The sequence below is a fragment of the Gymnoscopelus microlampas genome (genome assembly GCF_963454915.1).
Source record: "Gymnoscopelus microlampas genome assembly, chromosome: 21".
NCBI classification, from domain to species: domain Eukaryota; kingdom Metazoa; phylum Chordata; class Actinopteri; order Myctophiformes; family Myctophidae; genus Gymnoscopelus; species Gymnoscopelus microlampas.
In genome coordinates this window covers 21538252-21564595 of record NC_139958.1, presented here as the reverse complement: position 1 = coordinate 21564595, position 26344 = coordinate 21538252, and the positions used below count along the sequence as shown (strand labels likewise).

Sequence of the window (26344 nt, the reverse complement as noted above, 5' to 3'; positions counted from 1 at the left end):
CACATGTGCCAATATGTCTGTGCTCTGTGCGTGTCATACGTTTGAACGGTCCATCAGCAGCAGAAAGGGCACGAGCTCCTGGTTTCTCCAACTGGTAGACTTCGTCCAGAAAGTGAATTTTACAATCCCCTATAATATCCCCTGGACCCCTGCAGAAGGGAGCCAAAGAGAATGATAGAGGGTGTGTGTGTGAACCAAGAAATGGGAGAAAGAAGGGAGAAGGAGATAAAACCAGCGATGAAGTCACATGTAGAGAAGATGTAAGGAAGTTAATATTAGAGAGGTGGAATGCACGTCAATTCATTTTATTAACACACACGAATCTGCAGTGTATTACCACCCTCTACACAATGGAGACAAACAATAAGGCATAGAGATATTCTAATTTGAGTGACTTCAGGAAGTGATTAATGTTCCACACCACCCGCCGTCACCTCACCCTAGCAGGATTTTGACACGGAGCTCCTTGTTAGTCCGGGAAGTCTGTTTCAGAGACTGAACCTCGGCTTCAAACCAGAAACCCCTCTCCTCGGGTATCTCCATGTTGTAGTTCACCATCACCAACAGGCCCACCTTTAGCTGGTCCCATCGCAGAATGGTTCTGGCCCGTGGCCGCACATCCACCGGTCTCATCGGCACCACACCATTCTCTGGATAGCTACAGGAAGGGTAGGGGCAGAGACAGAGCGCAGGGGGTTAAATCTAATCTTTATACAATTACCCGTCATCATCACAGGCATTCTCGTATCTGCTGGTTTTCTCATATACTTGCATCTACTGTTGTTCTTGGGAGGTTTGAGCAACAGTAAGGGATAATTGCTATAATGACATCCTAACCATGGTTCTAGATAGAAAGGGAGAAAGTGAGAGGCAATCTTCATCATCATCATCATCAGAAGCAACAGCAACAGGTTTAGTGTGGATGTAGTTCCACTCCCTGCTGAAAAGGCACTCCCACCAACCTGTAGGAGTGACTAGTGCAGACACAGAGAGCGCCCTCCCGACCCTACTGGCTTCCCACCCGCAAACACGGCCAATTGCATTCGCTGCACCACCCGGCCAAGCCGAGGCGCCGTGGAGTAATCGAGCCACAGAGCCCACGGTGGTGGGCACTTTACCCCTGCACTGCCCGGACGCTCTCTGTAATATGTAAATGTCTAATGTCTTAACGTGAATGCAGCAAGGCAAACTGGAAAGCCCCAGTCTTCTTGATCGTCAATAATTCCCTCACAGAGAATATACAGGCCCTAAAAGTAACTCAAATATTAATTGACCACTTCCTTGCTAGCCAATATCTAGGCTTATGCCTACAGTGAGAACAATGCATTAGATGGAAGTTTAATTAAAGAAAGCCTTGCAGGCAACTCAGAAACCCCCTTGCACAGTGGGAGGGGCCGAGAGCAAAGCACGAAAGAGAACAGCAGTGCATGTGTTCGATTCCCCCCTCCCCTTTTTTTTGGCAAGAGTGAGCCTGGCTCAAGTGCTTCCTCTGAAATTCTGTACCGGTCCAGCACAACCCTGCCAGGGTCTGTTGTGACTGGGCTCAAAGTGTGAACTCTAAACTTCATGAGAATATTAACCAACTTATATATTTTGTTGTTGTATGGCAATTAGCGAAAATAGAAGATCTACAAGCTCACAATGTGATGCGATCCGTTGCGAGCTTTTGACTATTTTTGAAAAATTGACGAATTCACGACATGCCCCAAAAAAGGAATGCCAGTTTGAAAGTGGTTAATTGCAATTGAAAATGTATCTTACTTTACCCAATTATGCATTATCCTTTGTTAGTGAAAGCCTGTAATACAGTGTAGCTTAATTCAATGTGTCCGTTAACATGCCCCTGTCAACATCAGAGGAAAATGTGCCGTTAAATCTGGCTTATTTACATCAAAGAATAGCATCATTAATTAATGTGTAGTGCTCCTGTTAAATACATGAAAATAAAAGTGAGCAGGCCTGTTGATCTGGTTAGTAGGGCCATTGGGACAAGCAGTGTATTACATGAAAATGTAACTGGGGCATGGGGCAAAGATTTCTTCTTTTTTTTTTTAGGCCCAAGGGATTACTGGGGCTCTGGATGGGGGTACAAGGAGTAACACACACAAACACACCATAGGAGAGGAGCACCAATCTTGGAACACAATGGGACCCAGCACGAACAGAAGGGAAACATAGAGGTGACACACAAAGGAGTTGAGGGAACCTAGCCGAAGACCACACAAGCTCTCTCCCACACTGACTGTACTATTGTACACTGTACCAATTTGGCCTACAGGCAATCCAGTTACAGTGGAGCTGAAATAATGCATGAACCCACTGCTACACTGACCATCATGTAAGCTAATGAATATACATAATTAAGTAAGATGAGAATGCAATAATGATTATGGCAATTCATCTAAATTAAAAAAAATCTATGCAATAATGGTTATGGCAATTAATCTCAATTCAAAATCAAGAAAATCATGCATCTGAGAAGAAGAAAAAAAGTAAAAACAAACATTACTTCCGTCACTGACAAGTTAAACTGAAGCTCTGGGCATTGCATTCTTGACCCATTAATAGACCTACCGTATATCGTAGCTGTTAGTTGCAAATGTATAACCCATCAAATGCAGCCATCGGATACCAACTATAATCCATTACGGCCTTTTTAAGGCCTTTTCGATTATATACCTTTTGAATCTCCTAAAGTTAGAATAGCAAAACATAAACAAGAATACTGCTGAATGCAAACTAAGTTAGCAAGCAATCAGACCACTAGCTGAGACTCATAGGGGCAGGAGGGCATGCTTTCAGTAAGAGGGGAGATATCAAAGTGACTGAAAAAAGATATCGTACTTGCTATGCTTAAATTTTGCAACAATCATTAGTACTTTTTGAGTAACCGGTTTGGAAAGCTGCTGAGCCTGTACATCCGAATATACTCCCAGGGCCATTTACTCTACTGCAGAGGAGCAATGTGTATGCAGTCTGTCTTAGCTCCTGCTTAATGTGTGAATGAGTCCTTAATGGTAAATTACAAGGCTTTTAAAAGCATCCATTTAATCAGCCTTAATCTTACAAAAAGGAGATTAGGAAGTGCAGCACACAGCGAAATCTGGAGTGTTCGTTCAATACTAATTAACACTCCAGATTTTACAGTACAGTGAGCTCCTCACTGTGGGTGGTAGACTGTACTGTGAATATGAGAGTGATCGTTTGATTTATTGCAATTGCCACATATAAGGATTTATTCATTGATCAAGGAATAAAGCTATGGCACATACATACATTTGACAAAATGGTGCTATACTTGGCTGCAATGATGTGTTGAAAATGTAATTTTGTTATTTCTGGTGATCAAAGATTTCTATAAATTCATTTCTATATTGAGTTTCTCTACTCTGATTAGTTGCACTGTGTGAATCTAGATCAAAAACTAAGTCAAATCCCTTGTGCGAGCAACTGTAAAACACATTTTCCAATAACTGCAAGGGCGCTCGGGTGGCGCAGTGGTAAAGAGCCTGCCCACCACCGCAAAAGTTGCGGGTTCAAATCCACCGTGGCGTTCCGGCTTTGTCCAGCGTCTATACGAACACAATTGACACGCGTTCGGGGAGCGAAGCCGGGCGGGGAGGTTAGACGTGATATTTGACACTGCACGTATTCCTACAGGCTGGGGCGGAGCCTGTCAGCAGGGAGTGTTGAGCGGGAGGAGTAGGATGAAAACTCTACGTCCTCCCGGTGGGGGCTCCTCACCGGCAGGTGAGTCAGTAGGATACAACAGCAGTGACAACACACAAATGTGTGTGGGGAGGAATCAATAGGCATTATGACTAAATTGGGGAGAAAAAGGGGTAAAAAGTGACTGCAAATCTTTCATAATGTAAACAAGGGAATGCAGATGTTCAGGGGTGGTGATAAAACATTCTAAAAGAAATATATTTGCAAGATTCCAATGTTCACGTTTGCAAGATTCCAAAGTTCACGTTCATTACAATGATGAATTATGCTGATAAATGCAACTGATGGAGTTACAATTTAGGCATTTGGCAATTTAGGCTCATTTATTTAGACAGAGCCAATTTCAAAGTGCAAGATCAGAGTATGTGGCATGAACCCTGGGCAACGGGGTAAATGGTCACATAAAGAGTGCAGATAAATCAATTAAGTGCTACAAAATAACTAGGATAAGAGGTAAACATCAAATCTAGCATCTGTCTAAACCACTGGTTCTCAACGTGAGGTCCAGGACCACCAGGGATCCAAAGAGACCCTTACGGTCTGTAACTCTGAGTGTTCTAATGGAACCAAAAGGGTCCATAAAAGGCATCAAATGCGGGGGGGGTTCTTGAAATTAAAACAGCTGAGAATCATTTAACTAAACTATACTGGAACCCCAATCTACACTGTAAAATCCTCTGTTAATTTAACTCTGGGAGTGTACAAAAATTGTCCCGTAGTTCCATTTGTACACTGTCAAGAGTTACAGACCCGCAAGGGTCCCTTTGGGCCCCTGGTGGTCCATGGACCAGACGTTGAGACCCAGTGGTCTAAAAATCATTCTAAATAACAGATTAGAACACTCTCTAGGCTGCCCCAAAGGGATGATTATATTTGGTCAAAAAGGTCAAAGGCCATGGTCACAATCAAGAGACATCGAACAAAAGATGTGGGCAGGATTTGCATCCCCTGGTGGATGATGTGGGTAGCGTTTGCAAATTGCAACCCCTGGTGCAGTTGTAAATTAAAAGTGTTGTTGATTGATCAAATGCTTTTCTCGTAGTCTTTGTGATAATAATAAATCATGGTAAAATAAGGCTACTGTATGTAATAAACACATTATTGCTCAGCATTTGTCATTGCCCTCGGTATCCAGCCTAAGGCAGGGCTGCACCAGCCCTCATCCTTTATCATATATTAACCAATATGTATGCAAAATGGTACAGTACACAATTGTACAAGGAAGTATGCTACAGCCATCTTAAATAGAATTTGTTCCAATATATGGAGCCACAGCTACCAGCAGGCTGAAATGACAATGTTACATGGCATAATGTCGAACATGACGTATACCATCTGCACATCATCTGTGTAATGATAAACATGGTGACTAAATTGCACGAATTACACACTGCATTAACATGCGATGTAAGTCCAATTTTATGTCTATATTTGTTAACTCTCCCCACAGTATGAGCATGCTAAATATGTGTTCAGCTGAGCCAAGAGCTTAACTGTAAAACCAGATCTGAGAGGCTTGTAGCGGCACAGAACACACACCCTGGTGCCAGAGAGCAGTGGAACGGAGATTCTCCTAGCAACATCCAAACCTATGGTTATGAGGCTCATACTCATTACATTCTGTTCAAAAGCTGTGCAGCATCACTACAGGCTGAATGGAGGGGAGGGGAGGGGGGGGGGGTTCAATCATGTTGTGGAGTTGGGTTTTCTGCTTCAGATTATGCAGACGGGTGTTTGTGGGTGGGGGTTCTGTGGGGTGTGACTCTGTGTCAGGCAATCAGATCCAGCCTCCGTTTGGTCTGGTAAATAATGGAAAAAACCTGTAATGGTGGTGGTGTTGGTGGCGGCGGCGTAGTAAGCAATTAGGAAAAGGTAAAATAGAAGATTAAAACACTGTCTCGGGGGCATAAATATTTTTTACGATTTGACTGCAGTCGGTTAAGACTTTTCTGCAGGGTCTTCCCATAAGAATGCTTTGGTATAGTGGCCTTGGCTTGTCAAGAGGACATAAGCCCGATTTATTTCCAGTTGTACTGCCAGAAAACAAACAATAATAAAAAGCACAGAACCGGTGAATTGGAAGGTTGAGGAACGTTGTTTAGGCAAGTTAACATATTAAAAACTCATATTACTCAATAAGCCATCCCCATTATGCCATACCATATCCCACAGCAACACACACACACACACACACACACACACACACACACACACACACACACACACACACACACACACACACACACACACACACACACACACACACACACACACACACACACACACACACACACACACACACACACACACACACACACACACACACACACACACACACACACACACGTATGTTCACAGCAATTAAAGAGATAGAAAAAGAGAAGGAAAGAAGTAACGCTCCCAGAACTCACAGGTTAGGTTACCATAGAAACGGCTGCTTCTGAATGATTTCGCTAGAAAAAAGGGGAGCAAAAGAGAGGAGTCCAAATTGTAGCATCATCCACACCAACCCCCTCTCCTTCCTCCTGAACAGCAAGACCAAAGCCAGAGCTGCTGCAGTTTCCAACAAGCCCACCCACCATTACTGACAGCAGCAAGATTTCTACCACAACTTTCGACGACACACTTACAGATCATGCACACAAACACACACCAATTCATGTGTGACAAGCAGCTAAGCGGACACACACACACACACACACACACACACACACACACACACACACACACACACACACACACACACACACACACACACACACACACACACACACACACACACACACACACGATGCTTGCAAACCTTTTTGAAGCATACAGAAGCATACTGTATCTTGAAGGTTATTGCTGCCTCCTATACTAAACAGTATTTCATTCATCCTAGGGTGACTATAGCCTTAAATTGTGAGAACAGAGCAGAACAAAACTAAAGAATGCTGTGATTTCATGTAAAATATGAATATAACCGAAAGAGGTTTCCAAAGGAAATGCTACCAGATTTTGACCTTCACATATCCCTTTATCCTAGCTTCGCTCGCAAGCAATTATACTATCAACCTTCACTAGCATAAGGACCCATCACTTACTCTTCATATTTAATATGGTAAATAACATCCTCTCCGTTGGCGGCAGTCAAGCTTTTGGCCGTTGCTGCAGAGTCTGTTTGAGAGGTGGAGGCTCCACTACAGTCTGAGTTTAAAACCACATTATTTCCATTATTGTCCGTGGTTGTTGTGGTTTGACTCTGGGTTTGAGTCTGTCCGGGACCGGCCTCCAGCTTGCCATTAGTCCTTTTGGGAGGCCGGCCAACCTTGCCTTTGGTGGGGGGTGTCGGTCCCTTGGGGGCTCGTGTCACCTTGTCAATGCAGGCCTCGAACCAGGCACCAATGCTCACGTCCCTGCAGTCCACCAATTCATTGACCTGAGGAGACACATACAGACAACAATAATACTCTGGCGAGTAGATTTACTAATGATTTGAAGATTTACAGGTTTACAAGTGACAAATAGCATGTGTCTGAACATGCTTAAGGTACTGCACCAGAGGTGTGTGGTGGTGAAAAGCACAAATATATTGCATGTTTAGATTAATGCATGTGTATTTTAGGGCGTTCAGACATCGGTCTGTATAACATTATGTTTATTTACCATGGCTTTTGACCGCTATGGCAAAGGCATGATACAACATGTGGACAAAGCAGGTTTTTGTGCAGTGGTTCTCAAAGTGTGTTGCGACCTGTTATAGCGCCACCATGAAGCCAATTTGTAAAACATAATTATGTGGCAGTTCTTCCTTGGCCTAGTGAAAATCTGCATGAAAAATTTCATGTCAATCGAACACTGCATTTTGTGCAAAACTAACCACTCCCCCGGAATGGAATATGAGAAATCTGTTTTCAGGTTTCTGAAATGTTTATTTACTGTATCTAAATGAATCTGATGAATTCATTTAGTAAATAAATGCCACCTCACTTCAAGAAGGCTTTATTTGTCAATAACTTATACACAAGCACAAGCAGCAAAATGTTGTTGGGACTCGGGACCCCCCCTCGGGACCCCCCCCCCCCAAGAGTTCTCTAATTTGGTGATGGACTTATGCACTAGTACATGACCAATGTGAACAACAACAAAAATGTAAGTGAAAATGACAAATCGTTTTACAATCGTTTCTCCCTCGTTAAGTGGTTTCTCTGACTGTCTTTACACAGAGGTCTCTGCAACAGGCCTCTGAAGATAGCCGAGGTAACGCACTGCAGCTGTGTTCATTTACATCAGTCTTAATAAATATCCTGCTAAATTAAAAACTAGCGACGACAGATTGTTGCAGCCTTGGTGGCAATATGCAGCATGTTTAGTAAATATGCCCTTGAGACTTCATTTTATGGCAGCAGGTTTTTCTTTTTTCCTTCCGTTTTTAAAACCCTCTGTGTTAATCGAGGAGAGCTGCTCCCCCGGGATCCATAAAGGATTCATTCATTCATTCATTCATTCATTCATTCTCTTTCACCCTATTAAGTCCTCCAGAATTGCGATAATGCTGTTATTCAGGAAAATGCATGTACAGTCCTGAAATAAACTAGTCCCAAGTCCTTTGACTAATGGCTAAATACAGTATATCTTTCTCCAAAATCAATGAAAAACAACTTTGCAGTGCAGTAGATGCCTACTACCAAGGAAAGGTATGCGTTCTTGACATCCTGTGAGGTCTAACAATTTACCAGTCATCTGCTTAGTCATCTGTCTGCCTGGCTTCTTCACTAGCCTACTGGCACAAACAAAGTCAGTCCAACACATAGATTCCCCAGATAGCTAGGCTAGCCAACCGGCAGATCATATAGCAGCACAAGGGCTCACGGAACGAAGCAACCACACAACCACAAACACGTGCAGGTCCTGCGTATGGGTCCTGCATGGCTAGCCTCCATTTTCAAATGTGTAGTTGGTCCTGTGCCTGTCTGGCAGCAGTACTCGCAGCATCAGCCCCCCCGCAGGTTGGCTAGCCTGATAGGCGAACATTATGATCACATAAAGCATGTGTCACTGGTTTTGTGTGTGTGTGTGTGTGTTTTCTTTTTTCCTACACACAAGGAGCCCGGCAAAAAAGTAATGCCAATTCCTGAATATAATATATATTATATTATATTATATTATATTATATTATATGCTTTTTTTCCTGGTTAAATGGTTAAATAAATGCAGATTTATTTAACCTTTTAAGATACCAAATATCAACAAAGCCAACATCAGGTCTGGTGATAAAGAACGCAGGAAAGTGCAAACAGGCAAGTTGCCAACATTCTGCGTCTTCATGGGCAAACAAGAGAGTAATTAAAGTTACTCTCCTGACACATTTTAAAGTATGTAAAAATACTCCACTATGATTAAGATTTTGTTCAATGTGGTTTTGCCAACATAAAAAGGGTCTGGAACCATCAATAAGAAATATCTAAACCATGAATATACAAAACACAGTCTTTGGAACCCATCTGCCAAGCTGCTCAAAACAAAGTGGTTTCAGGTTTCAGCAAGTTGCTAATTTGCATATTGTACCATGATAGGTTTGTGGGATTTGTGACATCACACAGCTGCTCTGATTTTGAGGAAGCACAGAGAAGTTGCCCACCTCCACTGGACAAATGTGATAAGGGAACTATGGTGACAAGTTCTGCACACAATCTGTATAGTGTAAGTCATGCCTCTCAGAGGAGTTAACTGTTTTGTAGTCTCAGTAGAAAAAACTAAAAGGATATATAAACAGCCGTGTCCCGAATAAGAGCCCAACTGGGATATAACCCAGTATCTGGGATCGCTGGCATTTTTTAAGCTTTTTCACATGTGGAAATTAGGGCTATTCCAAAATGGTTCCCCAAATTTTACACTAATACGCACCCATTCTCACCTTGTAAATCCCCATGCCGGGATCAGCCAATGTTGTTGTCTTGCCGGATGTGGATGGCTGGGTGTCTTGTGCTGGGCTGGAGGACTTGGACACAATATTGTTACTGTTGCAGTTTTTGGAAGCACTAGGGTCTGGCTCGACTGCGTTACTGGTGCTGGTGGTGACGCTGCTGCTGCTCTGGCTGTTGACAGTAGCAATGTTGTTTGTGTTTGGAGAACTAGCCATGACCACAGCGGACACCGCCACCGGTGCGGACGGGTTCTGTCCAGCAATCCCAAAGCCAGGGGGAGGAGCTGAAATACAGGCCACACCCCTAGTATCTTTGGAGGCGGGGCCGTCAGGAGGGTCAGACTGGGAGCGAATCAGCAGCTGGACGATGTCATTGAGGCCCACACTGTAGTCAAAAAGTGTCTGGCCATCTTCCATCTAGAACAAAAGAGACACACATGAATGAGCATCAATGCACTGATGCACGGACAAGCAAACATACAATTTCACCCAGGCGCTTAGACAAATGCAATGCACTTTAACGTACACATAAACAATATTCTTTGCCGATTTCCTAATTTCCTTCCTGACAGACATCTGTGTGGTATCAAATGAACACCACTGGGTTGCCGAGTGCCCTTGGACGAATGCTTGTCAAGGACAAACAAAGAACACAATAGACAGAGACATTATTCCACTGTGCTGCTGATCGCTGTGAAAGAAAACAACCATAATTGGTAACAGCACTGAATGTTGAATTAAAGACAATACTGAATCAATCTTTAAAGTGATTATGCCTAGGCTATAAACTGTTAAAAATGACAAAACCTATGACTGTTAGGCCAATTTCATCCTATTAATAAATTGCATTGCAACCTCTTACATTCCAAATCCATAGGAAAAAAACCCTGACATGTCTGCAGCATACATAAGGGCAATAAGTGAAAAACGGTCTCAACCAAATCGAACCACAACTGTGGATGGAATTCAATCCTGGCTGTACCTCCACTCCCCATCCACTGCAATTTTCTATCAAATAAATAAATAAAATGAATAAAATGTGATAGGAAAGGAGATGGTGTGTGTGTGTGTGTGGGGGGGGGGGGTGACCAGGTTGCTATGACAACCCAGGAAGAGTAACCCCCCACCCCTCCTATTCTCCATGGCTTGATTTATACTTGGTTGCACGCCGAAAATAGCCGATCTACAAGCTCACAACGCGCTGCAGCGCAACACGTTGGGAGCTTGTAAATCGCCATTTTCGGTGCACGACACCGGTGCGCAACCAAGTATAACAGCGCTTTAACACCCCTTCCCACCCCAAGGAGCCCAAAGCATATACACACACACACACCATTTCTGTCTTCGCACCCCTCCAACCCCCTCATTCTGGCTTTCAAATGGCGAAAACAGTGCATTATCACAGTCATGGTTGGCGTCAGAAAATGACTTCACTCAGAAACATATCCTCCTCGAAAAGAAAACAAAACGCCCTTCATCGCAAAGGTCCATTAGTATCCTATTTTCTTTTTATATTTCTGTGCATCGCTGTAACATTTACTGTAAGCAGGCGGCTACAGCTGTGAAAACGGAGATTATGGTGGACACGGCAGCGCATTACAGACGCTATTCACTTTAGACCTCAACTCCACAACCCCATTGTGTTGGGAGAGACAAGAATGGCAGCCGTTCTCTCACCCCCCCTTCTACTACAATATAAGGAGGACAGCGTACAGTGGTACATGTAGATGCATAGCGGTAGAGTGCCACGGAGGGAGCGCAATTTCCCCATCCCTCCCCATTTTTAATAGTCTCATGAAATTTAGATCAGAGGAGCAGTTGCACGAAAACAGCCATGCAGTGGTTGCTATAGTCACCTGCATGTCTTTCTGTCTGTCTGTCCGTGTGACTGACTAACCGGCTGAGTGTTTGGCTATCTGCCTGACTGTGCACAGTATGCAGTAAAAAAAAATCCATCTCATGCATTGTCGCTCTTTGTCCAACATCGGGATTCTGTGCAGCTGCATTAGGGACCAAAGCAAACAGGCATTGACAGAAATACAGACAAACCAATAGTATGAATCCTGAACCAAGCAAAATATAGTTGGCGGGCACTGCAGTGAGCAAGCTCTCCATTAGGTACTGGGTAGACAAAGACATACAGACACACAAATGAAAAAAGAAATCTGTCACCCAAGTGCCCGAAACAACATATTTCAAGCCTTGAATGAAAACCCATACACCATAATGTCTGAGTTGTCCCACCCGTCTTTGCCAACCCAATTACGATCAGTATATGCCTGGGTCGAGAAATAAGCACAAATCTTCTCACGGCCATGTTTTACTACTTTGTAGTGGGTAGAAAGAAGCTGCATGATATTCAACAACGAGAAGAGGTCAACACAAATAATATAACATTTTCCTGCACCATGAAAGATGCAGTGTAATAGAAATTACTCTCTTCTTCTGGTAACTTCACCAGTCTCACTGAAATGCCAATCAATGTGGCAGTAAGGCATTCAACTGGAACAAAATCATTACAAATATTTGTACATTTTTGTACCAATTGGAAAACTACTCTGCAGCACAGTCAATTTTATTCTGTATGGGCTGTATGTTAATTAAGAACATAATTAAGATATTCCTCTAGGAATAATTCCTCACTGGAATATCAGACCAACTTTGAAAGACAATTTCTAACTCCAACATACTGTTCAACATTTAGGGATGTAGGCTATTATAAAGAAAAAACACATTTAAAAAAACATGCAGGTTTGAGTGAAAGCAAATGTAAAACCAGTCTGCACACCATCAAGGCGAACTGATTTAATCTTGAATTTTAGTTGACAGTGTTGGGGATTGATGCCCGAGTGCCAAAGCAACACAAAATGGATAAGACAAAAAGGTCTAATGAGCCATCAGATGCCAGGTTAGGAAAAAGGAAAGACACGCACAAAAGATAAAGGTAAGCGGATATGTCATCTCTTTATGAATATAATATGCATGTAATGAAATAGGCTAACAAATGTTATACTAGCCTGTGTTGCTTGTTATGCAACTACACATTCTGTTTTCTTTGTTTTCTGGATATCATTTCACACAGTTTCGTCATGAAGTTTGTAGCCTGCATCAAAACAGGTACAACCCTAGACAGCACATTATTGATTTGGTTAACTTTCATTGAGGTGTCATCATAAAAGCTGAAGCAATAACCACCTCTGTTGGGTGTTAGTAAATCAAAATAACATGTATAATAAAAGCTATAGCCTATAAAATGTGCAAGACTACAGGTCTAAGAAATAATAAATGTAAAGTCAAATATTTTCACCTCGCCTAATTTGGCAAGTGGTTTGCATCTTTTATTTACATTAAGTTCTACAGTAGAAGGAAGAGAAGGACACAGGCAGTACGGTATCATCTGCATTAGTTGTAATACCAGGATAACTATGATAATAGTAATATATAGGGGATCAATTGGTTGTCTTGGGTGCGTTGACTGCGTTGTTAAAGAAATATCAGCGCTAGAAATACCTAGAAAAGATCAAAATGATCAAATAACATGGCTTGCATCTTGCAGTACAAAGCCTGACATCATGTCCTATAGCAGAAACAGGGGAAGGCGACACAGTAAGATCAGAGTTCTTTTTAATGCCAGATGTTTGCAAGTGGAGGTGGGTTGCCAAGTTGTCAATGCCATCCCTCTGCATCCTCCCAAATTGTGCAAACTACGACCCAATCGCCGTGATTTTTACACCAATGCAGGTGCTCCGACAGCAAGGACTTGAATCAGGAATGAAAATAATCAATTTGTCATAATTCATACAGTTGGCAAGCCATGGTGGATAGGTTATCAGACCCATTTTGAAATTGCACATAGGCAGTATGTTAGGCTAACTAAAGTTAGCGGGCTAGCTAGCTACATAATGTAAACAGTTGCAAGTGGGTGCACATCCCTCCCACTCAACCAAAGGGAGGACAGTGTTGCCATGAAAACGAAGGGTACAGGGTTTGTGTTTTCAGAAGGAATAGCATACACGCTGCTGTTGTTCCAGTTACGGGGGAGGGGGCAGCCATGATATGGGGGGTCCCCCATTATTGCACCAGGTACAACAATTACCAGTAAAAACAAGGCCAACTAGGAAGGTGTGCTCAGTAGATCACAACAAATCTCTGCCAGGAGGCATGGCCTACCTCATTCCATCTGTCTGGGGTATGCGATGACAATGTTTTAGGGTTGTGTGCGGGCTGCCAAGGGGAACCAAGACAGACTATGCAGTCAGCTGCAAGCCTGCGATTTAACACCAATCCTCTGTGATAATTTCACTCTGAATGTTGTATAAATTCAGTGAGCTGTGCACGCACACATGTGCACGTGTCATAGTTGTCCCAAGATCTCTATGTATCTAGTGTTATGTTCATCACGGTGTGTGTGATTGTGTCGAATGACACATGCCCTCCGTTTGATGCGTTGATGATTGTCATTTTTGACAAAAATGCACATACATGAACATAATCAACATATGTGCATTTGTATCAGAAGGATAAAACACTCAAAAGCTCAAGAGCTTATTCCAATTGTGGTATTTAAGGTGAGATTGTGTTGTCCAACCTGCTAATAAGAGCTGCTACAGTTGCAATCATTGACTTATATTACTGTCTGTGTTGCAATGGAGCGATAAAGATGTAATGTTGTGCTTGATGTACTTAGCTGGATGAATCACTATGGTGTCCTTGATTTGGTAGCAAGCAATCATGAATAGTCCCTGGCTTCAACAGTGTGAGCTTGCCGTGTATGCTGGCAACAACCAACATTATGGACAAAACGCACTACACTAACACGATACGCCAGTCATTATTTCTATTAAAATTCCATTGTGAATTATAAAATGATCACTTGCGCCATTTGTGTGTACTGGTACCTTCTTTATGCGATGAATGACCAATGTGCTATAGTCTACTTAATTGGTACTTAACTCAATTCCTGCCAATCACGCATAAATGCGATCTATTAATTAGCGCACTTGGCCGCCAATCACGCATAAATGCGTTCTATTGAAAAATTATTATTATTTTTTTTTCAATTTGACCCAAAGACCAAGGAGATATGATTTTTCGAAGATTTAGACTCCCATCCACTTCCTTGTTAACTCAAAACTTAAAAATTCTGTATCTCGGCTCCTGAGTACTTTTTTAATTTCAATGAAAAATCTCTGGCAGACAACAGCAAAAAATCTGAAATAATTCTGGCAGTCATTCAGTTAATTGGCCAACATTGATATCAGTGCCTATTTAAACTTTCTACCCATCATGTAAATAATTTGCCTGATGGAAACTTCTATAAAATTATTGGGAACTGCAATTTATTTTATACTCCCCTACTCTACCTGCCTTGGAAAATTGATCCAGTAGTGCTGAGCTACCAGGACAGCCTACGCCGAAATGGACTTACTTGAGGGACCTTTTTGGCTCAATGCCAGGTGATCGGCTTTGAGTCTTTTGCATCTTGGCATTTCAAAAGCCTGGTTGAAACCACCATTTTCATCAGCCCAGAGGTCACCCCGTTCATCAAATGTACTTTCTGCCCAGAGACGCTAGCTCTCTATTCCTTGAACCAATGAGACTGGCTTCCCGCCAGTCGGTCTTCATAGCCATTAACAATAACTCTGACCAGAATACCCGTGTCACACACTGGATTTTGCTGCTGTAGTGCCACAACACTGACCAGTATTCCCACCATTACACAGAATGGCGGGAACTCGCTTCTTGGCAGGTGCATCGCTAGCAAGCTAGAGCCCTTTCTGGGAACTGGGAGAAAGTGGTCTTTTTGGAGGAGCCCTGCCGTCACAGCATAACAGCTATGACAGTGGCCTGTATGTCATTAGTAATGTTGAGGCCATGTGTGAGAAAGCAAGGGCACATGGTTTGCCACATTTCCCAGAGTAAACCATCACACCCGGTCTATCACCAAGAAGATAGCTGACTAATGCAGACTAAGTAGAGACTGGCTAAAGATTGACCTGCTGCTCTCTTGATCAACAATCTTTCTGACTGCTACAATTGGCTAAGCACAAAACAACCTGGTTAATCCACAATGAACACCAAAGCCAACGTCAGCTCGATAGCTGACAGATAGATGTAACTTACACTGGGATATCCTCGACTAAATATTTCTTATTAGACTAATAGTCATAAGAATTTGTTCGACTAATCGATTCATTGAGTTAATCAACCAATCTCAATCTGTAAAAGTGTTTGCCACATATGCAGAGACCAGCCTTTTCGGGTTGAAGGAGTGGAGATTGAGAAGAACTTAACATTTTAAAGTTAATTTCACAATTGCTGCTGGCTATTGGCCAACAGACTGATAGAAGTGCTATATCTCAAGTTCACAACAGATGTTCTCAAATTCTTTCAAGAAATCATTCAACATGTAAAAAAGCATAACCACTACTTTAAGTATCCAACAAATAGTCCAGGGGCCAACACTGATATTTTCACAAATTGGTACCACCTGAGGTGGCCGTAAAGTTTTTGTATTTTTGTATTCCTACATGTCTCTAGTTTATATTTTGGTATGATACATCTTCCAATTCAGTAGCTTAATGGCAGTTATCACTACCTACCGGCTAATGTATCCGGTAGGAGACACAAAGTAGAATCTTTGTGTCTCCTACCGGAAATACACCCGGGCATCAAATTATTGCGACAAAAAACAAAATATATCCATGTATTCAAGGCTTCATGGGGTGTGCAATTGATAACTTCTCAGATTTTTGGTGTTTGCAAAAAGACTGCTTTCCATAAGCTTGTAAAAGTTGACCCTCCTTTGGTCTAGGGTGGTCATAGCTGAATGGGTAGAGAGTCCCCCTGGGAAACTTAAAGGAGGAGTTCACCCAAAAAATGATTATTTTCTGTCAATTGCACACCCCATGAAGCCTTGAATACATGGATATATTTTGTTTTTTGTCGCAATAATTTGATGCCCGGGTGTATTTCCGGTAGGAGACACAAAGATTCTACTTTGTGTCTCCTACCGGATACATTAGCCGGTTTAGAGTGATTACTGTCATTAAGCTACTGAATTGGAAGATGTATCATACCAAAATATAAACTAGAGACATGTAGGAATACAAAAATACCAAAAATGTACGGCCACCTTAGGTGGTACCAAAATCTGCCTTGGCCCTTGGACTAAAAGTGTTGGTCGACTAAAACCACACAGACGCCTCTTGCCTCCAAAAGCACTGCCCTCTCCATTGACACAATTTGTGCCATAAGCCAAAAAGATTGGGGACCTGCACAAATAACACTTACACAAGCTCCTCTTTAGCCAAAAGCAGGCTAGCAACAATAAGTTACAAATACATAATGTTAGCCAAATACATTTCAGATACTGATTCCCTTCAGAATTAGTTTGACACAACTACATAATTGTATAGGTCATGTCCCTGGATTCCTATGCAAATGTGTACTTGTGTGGTTGAATGGTTGGAAACCAGGAACAATACATTTCCCATGGATGAATTTACTGGTCATTTTATGCTGACTCAAGTTGGAACCAAAACCGTGTTGTCAAGTACTATGTGCAGTTTAATCAAATAGATCCCACCCTATCGGTATGCAACCCGGACAGTGCTCACTTTACTGTGCGCCACTGCACCGCTTGTTACAGGCACTCGCTCGGGCGTACCTCACAGGGCTCAAGCCCGCTTCTGTTAGTGAGCCTTGTTCAGAACATGACTGGATGACTCCAGCACGAGTATACTCTACTGATTATTCAAACGTCTAACCCTTGACATCCTAGGAAGAACAAAATGTGGCATGTTTAGCCCGTAGGAAACATTACTGCAGTGCAGACCATTTTCCAAAGCATATCTAAAGCCATTGGATTCATTTCCTTTCAGTATGGTATGAAAATCAGCATGCAGAGACTAATCCAACACACTAAATACCATTGTGTGGTTATTTTGTTTTATACCTTCAAGCATTTTGAAGTTTGACCCAATTATTCAGATAAGATTGATAAATTTCTTTGGAAAAAAACGTATAAAATAGTCATAAATGGTTTATGAAACATGGCCAAAACCAGGGCTGACCAACTTTTCAGAAAGACTTGGAGTGAGATTTTGTGTGCTGCAATTCTTTTGATGATCAGCAAATTCAGAGTCACCACCACACACCAAAGATCATTCATTTTTGTACTTGGATATATCCATTTTCCCAGTTTCTTAACTTCTATAATTTAAATTTTAATACAACCCTAAAGAATTAAAATCATTGGTCCTATAAAGTTATTTCAACAGGTAAATTGCAGTGGGTGGGCCATAAGCTATGAATTATAACCATGGGTGTCGAAAGCAAAAACAATGTGGGTGGGACAGGTTTGGTGTGGGTCCTCCCCCAGAAACATTTTCAACAGAGTAGATGTAATTTCAAAAAAAGCTAAAAGTAAGAAATTAATTTGATGACTGAAGCAATAAAGAGCCATCTTACATAAGCACCACGTATTATTAAAAAAAAAAATATCTCTTTATGATTCATGCAATGAAGTGTATTCACAGTCATAATATACATAAAGGGAGTAGTGAGAGTACCTAGGGCTGTCACGATTACAAATTTAAGTTGACGATTAATTGTCACACAAATAATTGAACATTGGGACATATGAATACAAATTAAATTTCTGTTTGCCTTTTAGGCTCTGTAATAAAAAATTGCACAGGGCAGAAATTGACATATTTAATACTTTTATACATAAATACATATACAGAAATAGCCGATCTACAAGCTTACAACGCGTCACAAAGTGATGTGTTGTAAGCTTGTAGATCTGCTATTCCTGCTTTTTTTAATATTTTAAAATGTGAAAAAAAATCAACTTTGAGACGATTATGTAAAAATAATTGCCATTATCTCAAATAATTGCGATTAGACGATTATGTAATAATTGTGACAGGCCTAACTGTACCAGTGTAACAGCCTAGAGATAGTGGTGGCTCTCTAAGGTTGGTCATATTGTGCACCTGATTTTAGTTTTCTACTCAATATCCACATTGATTTTCCACAAAAGGCTGATAAGACAGTCTGCATCACAAATTATTCTAAATTGTCAATTCCATTTAATCACTCATCTCAGTAATGGAACTCTCTCCACTGTCCCTGCATTCCACCTCTGACTCACTCTTTCAAGCTAGATTTATAAATAGCAGCAGAAAAAAGCAGGTTTTTATTTAAAATGGGGAGCCCTAGGCATTAGGGTAATATGGCATTTGGTTGTAATTTTGTATAAATGAACTCATTACTATCGCGGCAATGACTCCTCTTCGACGGAAATCTGACCCCTAATCAGGTACTAAAGCCTTTATGCGGTGTCATGCGCAGAGAACAGCCAAGCCTAGCAGAGCTACAAGCTCACAATGGTCGCATCCCCAACACGTTGTGAGCTTGTACATCGGCTATTCTCGGCGCGCATTACTGTTGCGACATCCCATAATATGTCTCGCTAGGGACCGTCTCACCAGCCTACACACAGGAGGAAGTTGATTGAACTGAAAAACAACAGGTCTGGGGATCTGTTGGGAATTGTTATAACGCCCGGAACTCGAACCCGGGTCTCCAGTGTGGAAAGCCAACTTAACCACAACTTAACCACTAGCCTAAAGGGGAATTCCCTCTTGGCCAGGAGAGATATTGGTCATCAGGCAGAAGCTCTGAGCCACTAATGCTATACTCACCACCCTTTAGACCCCCCCCCACCGGGATACGGCACCAATGTAACGCCCGGGAAACTAACCCGGATCTCCCGGATGGAAAGCCAACATCTTAACCACTAGCCTAAAGGGGTATTCCCTATTAGCTGGGGGAGATATATTAGGCTTTTGGTCATCAGGCAGAGGCTCTGAGCCACAACTGCTACAATTATAGACATGAGACTGGCACCTGAGCATGCAGTCTCATGTTTGTAAACAAATAATTGGTCATCCATGTTGTTTGAGGAGCAAAACTTCACACCTCAATAGTCAAAAAGCACACCAATCTACTCTATAATGACACAAGATTGCGTTGCAACGCAATTCATTACCTTTATATGTTCTACCTTGGAACTATTTTTGGTGCATAACCATAACAGCATATTAATAATATTTGTACTATATTTGTTCTCGTTTATCTTTTTCCTCTGTCTTTCTATGTATTTATCCGTTTCTTTTTATATGATTTTGCAATATCATGTCATCGGTGTCACTGGACGGGGGGTGGGTGCGAGGGAGGCTGGGGAGGGATGGATGGATGAACATAAAATATATATATATATATATATATTAAAACATAAATAAAAATTATGAAACAAAGTGGAAGTAATACAGCTCACATGAGAATACTTTATTTATTGTCTAGTTCGCATATTCCTTTCTGTAGATTGACGAAATACGATATATGAATGAACAATCATTGGGCACAACACCTGTCCCTCTAGAGCAGTGCGCAAGCCGATTTCTTTATTGCGTATTGTGTATTGATGTATGAGTGTTTGCTGTAGGCCTACTTTAAAGATTACAGAGGCTGCTTTAGGTAATTGTAAATGTTTCCATGCACACAATGTCACTGCACTACAGTCATTTAAGAAACAAAAATAACAACATTATAAACTTGACAGGACAGAGGAAATTCCAGGGACACACAGGCAGTTAATATTTTGGATGTGTAATAGAACATGGAACATTAATTAATGTTGATCCTCTCTGCGACGTCTGGGGATATCATACTGTAAATGATCAATGGAATTATGCTGCTGTGCCATGAGGGTAAATGCACGCAGTGTCCCTCCACAGGGAGCGAGACGCACCTATCATTTATGTTTTTAGTTAGCGTCAGGGTAGGGCTACTACAGAACAATTTAATTCACTGTGTTCCTCAAATACGGGCAGAAGTGGATGTCTCAGTGGTGCATGAGGTGACGCAGTATTCCATTTGAGATGATTTGACAGCGTGAGAAATTGGATGAGGTGTCATTTGCGTGACTTTCACGCTGATCGCGTGAGAGTTGGCAACTCTGCCAAACTAAAGCTGTGAATAGACAATGAGTCCCCCCAGGGCTCTATACTAGGCCCCCCTCCTGTTTTCGCTCTACACTAAATATCTATAAAAAATAGCCACATGTTCACACGTTGCAACGTGAGCTTGTAGATCTGTTATTTTCACAGAATGTTCGCCCCAGAATAGGGACACTAAGGTTTAAAGACCCCATGACACGGCCAGAAATCATCTTATTTCCATTCTACATATAAGGTGATTCCTGTAAAACAGTAAGCTAGGGCAGGACATTGATTGCAGTTTACAGTAGCCAATAGGACAAGGTTATCAGTGACAGACCGTCAACCTGTGTCAACCTTTGTGTCTGCTATGAGGTGAATGTATGATGTAGCGGATTTTGTAAACAAAGATTTCAACTAGTAGCTGCAGATGCAAAATTAATATTGAACAACTACATGACTTATTTAATTTATAAGTCCTGTGGATGAAAAAATGGGTTGCAAATCGTGTGATACATTTTTTTTTTTAAGAAAAGACAAGAAATGAATAGCCTATAACAAAAGATTGTTACTCATTTCTGGTACTTACTGGTGTACACAATCACATCCCTGGCAGATATTTCTTGTTCTTGCAAAAATAAAACATATCATCACATCATGACAACAATCCATCTTTAATTAAATAATTAGTTTAGTCTGCATCTACAGCAGCTTCCCAGGCATTGGAACGCAACTACAGTAGCATAGGAAAGTAGCCCATCTAATCACATATAATATAGGTTGCTCCATTCTGAACTGAAGTACATGTCTGACTTTTTTTTAAACAAACAACCACCTTATTAACCGAGCCTGTAACTGCCTAATCGACAGGGGGCTCAATTTAAAACTAGCCAATTAAAAACCCGGAAGTGTGCTCAGTGCTGACTGAGTAGAATGGCACATGTTGTACAGCAATTTAAGCATGTTTGTAACTCTGAGTAGCATTTGATTGTGCTCTTCAAACTAATGGGTGTACACACAGACGGGTGGACGTAGACGGGTAAGACCATCAAAAGAATAATGTCAAGACGTGTGTGCCTGTGCCAGTTCCTTTCAGACCCAAGGGCACACAGAACTATGAAATACCAATAGTCGGACTGCATGCGCAGTGAGCTGGGGGGGGAAGAAGACGCCATTTTGAAAGCTAATCATACTGTATAGTGAGTTCTGCTTCAAATCTATATCCTACACGGGTAAGGCCACCAGTATACTTAAGAAGAGCGCTAGCTAGTGCATGCAGTGTGTCAATGGCTCAGTTCATGTATTACTTAACACATGGAAATCCCCCCAATCCACCCTCCTTACTTGTTTTCCTGCAAGATGGAGGAAGCACAGGATTTACAAACTCAGCATTGGGAGCAATGTGAAGCCACGTATTAGCATGTGGTGTTCATGACATAAATGTGAAGCATTGCAGCCAATGTATCAGCTTGTTTTTAAATCAGTTTCTTTATGTGTGTAAGTAAGATTCAATTTCTGGGACCAACTTGTTTTTACTTGTCATGTGACAACAAAGTGTATTTAACATTTTTGAAGTTACATATTTTGAAAGGGCTTTGGGGATGATGGATGATTTTTATTACTATATCATTTTTATCCCACAATTTTTGTAACCCATTTTTTCACCCAGTGCCAAACAAAAATCAAACAGCTGCAAATTACTGCAACGTTTTTGAACAATGGAAAAGTAAACTGTGACTGAAAAGTGTGGTTACCTAATACTGTACGCCTAATACTATGTCACTTTTATTAAATGAATAAAATAACTTATACAATTGGGGAGATTGTATTTTGTCTCCCTGCTCTTCTATTGAGACATTTAGATTGTGTCAAAGGTCATGTCTTACCTAGACACAGGATCATCTGACACAAATTTCACAAAGATTCAATTTATACCCTGAGCAAGGTACTTTCAGCACTTGCGCAGGGAACCGGGTTCAAATCCGGGGTAGGAGATGAAAGTTACACACTGTAGTGCAGCTTTAAACTTTAAAAAGGCCACAAGCATTTCTGAATCCTTATCTATTCTAGAACTAAATTCTTAAATCATTAATTTCACCATATTTAACAGGCTTTACCAGAATATTTTTTTCCTTGAAGACAGTCATGTCTGCTAAGGCCCTATGATGACTCCTATTCAAAATGACCATCACCTCGTGCCATTCACCACGACACGTCATAAAAAGCAGTAACATTCCATGCAGTGGAATCTTTCCTCAAGCATGTAAAAGGCCATTATAAATTTTTTCCTTTTCTGTGTTTCAGCACAGTATTTTGATCTTTCAACTGAACAGTGCACAACAGCAGAAAAAGATGGTCCATTACATGCCTCAGAATTACATGCTTCAGTATATTTTAATTACACAACAGGAAGCAACGATTAGGCAATTAATATAGAACGTAGAGTAGTTGAAGGAATTCCTCAGGCAATAATATTTATATAATTTTAGGACAAGAACAATGTGTGATTATATACCAAGTATGTGAGAGCAACAGAGATCATGTAAGCTCAGCTACTGTATTTACTTCCTAGGGGGCCTGCCTGGCTGGTTGAGTCATGGCATGCCAATATTCAATTTCTAATGTCACACAGGGTGCTATTCATTGCTGAATTTACCCCGGGTTCTTTCTCACAATAGGCATCTACTTATTAGTGAGATTAATAACAGTTATGATGGGGTTTTGCCTGGTCACACACACACCATGCACATTAGGATGGGTGTTGTCTCATTGTCTACGTCTCTCTTTACTTATATCTCTAGCAGACACACAAGGGGGATTTTATACCATTGTCTCGGCAAAACTGCTTGCATTTAGTGACATTACATTTTGTTCAACCACTTTGGTGTAAGGTAATATCTGTTCATTTTAATATGAATGACATTTCAAATACGAACTGCCACCTAAATGCGACAAGTGGTCCAATTACAAAATCCATACTGCAGGCTCTCAGAACTGGTCAGAGGTCTCAAGATCAAAACCTGGTGTAAAACTCATGTTGGGTCATTTTAGATCAAATTGTGTGTGTGTGTGTGTGTGTGTGTGTGTGTGTGTGTGTGTGTGTGTGTGTGTGTGTGTGTGTGTGTGTGTGTGTGTGTGTGTGTGTGTGTGTGTGTGTGTGTGTGTGTGTGTGTGTGTAATAACAAGTATATAGACATAATATTGGTCAGTGTGGAATAAAAATAGACTTGTCATAATGGAAACGATGGCATGGAAATGGTAAAAGATCAGTAGTGCTGCACTTGGGACAAAGAAAGTTGTGTGCGTGTGCTTGTGTGTGTGTGGTTGGTTCAGACAGTGCAGCAGGCAGCAGGACGCTGGTGTAAACATAACTGCACTTTTGCTTTGATGGCAGGGCACGTGGAGCTACGCATTCCCTGCTACTTCATGTATCATCATCCCATATAGACACACAGAAGGTCAGAGGCAGAGTGAGGGCCTGTTAATCAAGAGCCGTGAGACACAAACAAACATCGCCATGTAGCACTAGCCAATAATTTTGGCTCCTCAAATAATCTAGAACAGGGCAGGGTCTTCAACAGGGGGTCCGAGACCCCTAAGGGATCCGCAGAGTTACTACAAGGGGGCCACCAAATCTTTGTGTGATATGATTATTATTATTTTTTACATTAACCACTTGAACACTAGCATCCCTTTTCTGAGGAGAACTTTAGCCAAAAATAGTAGATCTACAAGCTCACAACGCCTCCAACTATTTTTTTTTGCAAAGAGGTATAGGTGTAGAGGGAAAAAAGAGCAGACCTAGTTAAAAAAAAAAGTTTAATCTGAAACACAATTTTATACAATATAGAGGGGGTCCCTGCTTCATCGCTCTCTCTCAGCTAGGGGGTCCTTGCTTGGTCTGAAAAACGTTGAAGACCCCTGATCTAGAATGCAATATGAAATAGGACGATAAACAAACACAAATCAATGCACGATTGCATGGATTATTATCATGCACAGCACTGCATATTATATTGTTTTGACATAGAGGGCGATGTTCTGTTCTTCTCGGTAATGTAAACAAACATGTCTGGCCGTGACACATTGTTGCATGTAGGAGGATCTAGTGTTACCTGCAACAACGTATGCCTAATATGAAGTAGTACTGTATACATGGGCTATTTGGAAATAGCCGATCTACAAGCTCACAACGCATCACAATGCACGCGTTGTGAGCTTGTAGATCTGCCATTTAAAACATCTTGATAAAAAAATGTATTTTTTGGGGGGGAAGATTTTCCAACGTAGGCCCTAATATAAAGTAGTATGTATACTTTATTAAGTAACATTATAGTGGCATTGCTCACAGCTCTTGCGCAAGAACTATTGGCGAATTCCTATCAAAACAGGAAGCTTGGGTCGGGAACGATGAAGGGACAGTGTTGCCATGTCTGCGTATTATAAGCGACTTTGGGTTTGTTTTTCTGTAAAGTTGCTTGAAAATGTCGGTAGTTGCGGGTTGCGTTTTTTTTAAGGGCTCGTTTCTAAAGTGTAGTTGCTTATTTGGGCTGGTTTCCTAATGTTGTTTAAAAAAGTGGTTCTGAAACATTTTCATGTCAGGGACCCCCAAATTAATCAGATTAATATGTATTTCAATTTGTCCACAGACCCCCCCTCCCCCCCATGCAAGATTTGTGTTAAAATGTTTCAGAAATGTTCCAAAATTACAATTTTTTCCCCTCCAAGATCATTTTTCTTTTTTTGAGAATAGCCATTACCAAGTCACTTCTTTTGAGCTTGTTTTGATAAACCAGGTTGCTCATTTCTCTCGCAAAATCTGGCAACCCTGATGAAGGGACCACTGGCACTTTGGCACCAAATCCTTGCAAAGACATAATAACTCCGAATATTGCATCAACATACCGACAAGAAATGTGTATTTTACCTGCTTCCCTCGATAGAACAGCCGCTGTTGCTCGGGGTTCACGTTGAAAATGGCTTGTATTTTCAAACGCAGAGTCTCGATTTTAGTCAATCTAGAAAGATCCTCAATGGTCCGCGTCTCCTTCCCGTCTATGGTGCGAATTTGAATCCACATCGTTACAGCCCGCCCTGGTAAAGCTTCGAAATAAATAACAGTAATTTCGTTGTTTTTTTTAATGAATAAAAGGATTTTGGGGGTAAAAGGGCAGAACGATGAGAATGTTGATCAGTGCTCCATTGCGTGTCTTTCCTCTGCAGGGGTAGAACGCTCTCACATGGGGTCACGGCGCCAAGCAAATCTCGCGAAACAACATTTAAGTATAATTTGCAATTAAAGGGACAGCGCACATTTGTTTTTTACTGCTTTCCAAATGTATGCATCTAGTACCTGCATAGGCATACATTTGTGATTTTCAACCCTTTTTTCATGTCAAGGACCCCAGATATTATTTTCTGGGACTCAAATCTACACTGTAAAATAACCTCTGCTCATTCAACTGTGAGTTTACAAATTAAAGAGGTAGTTGTACACTCGAATGTACAGACCAGTAAGGTGCATTTGGTTCCTAAAATAGCAATACTTAGGGATCTCTGGCAGTGGCTAGTAGTAGTGTAGTGGCCCCCTGGACCTCATGTTGAGAACCAGTGCCCATGTTGAGAACTCAGTGGTACCCGTGCTGTGTCTGTCGAGTTTTGCGTCGGTGTCTAGTGACATCTAGTGGCTAAAATAAGA

General features: G+C 41.5%; 1 protein-coding gene and 1 pseudogene across 3 annotated transcripts in view; one reads left to right on the top strand and one right to left on the bottom strand.

Annotated features, from left to right (window-relative positions):
* Nucleotides 1-25872, bottom strand: part of uhrf2 (ubiquitin like with PHD and ring finger domains 2) — a 36797-nt gene extending 10925 nt beyond the window's left edge. For both annotated transcript variants that reach the window (XM_084046742.1, XM_084046743.1), the window contains exons 1-5: nt 25574-25872; nt 9629-10054; nt 6816-7150; nt 440-658; nt 40-149 (exon numbers count right to left, since the gene is read on the bottom strand). In XM_084046742.1, the coding sequence (XP_083902868.1) occupies nt 40-149; nt 440-658; nt 6816-7150; nt 9629-10054; nt 25574-25726 (1243 nt within the window). In that variant the 5' untranslated portion in view covers nt 25727-25872. The remainder of the gene's footprint in view (nt 1-39; nt 150-439; nt 659-6815; nt 7151-9628; nt 10055-25573) is intronic.
* On the top strand, nt 15013-15559 carry LOC311037258 (sentrin-specific protease 8-like; annotated as a pseudogene). Its single transcript has one exon. The product of its transcript is annotated as a sentrin-specific protease 8-like (transcript).
* Nucleotides 25873-26344: the final 472 nt, after the last annotated feature.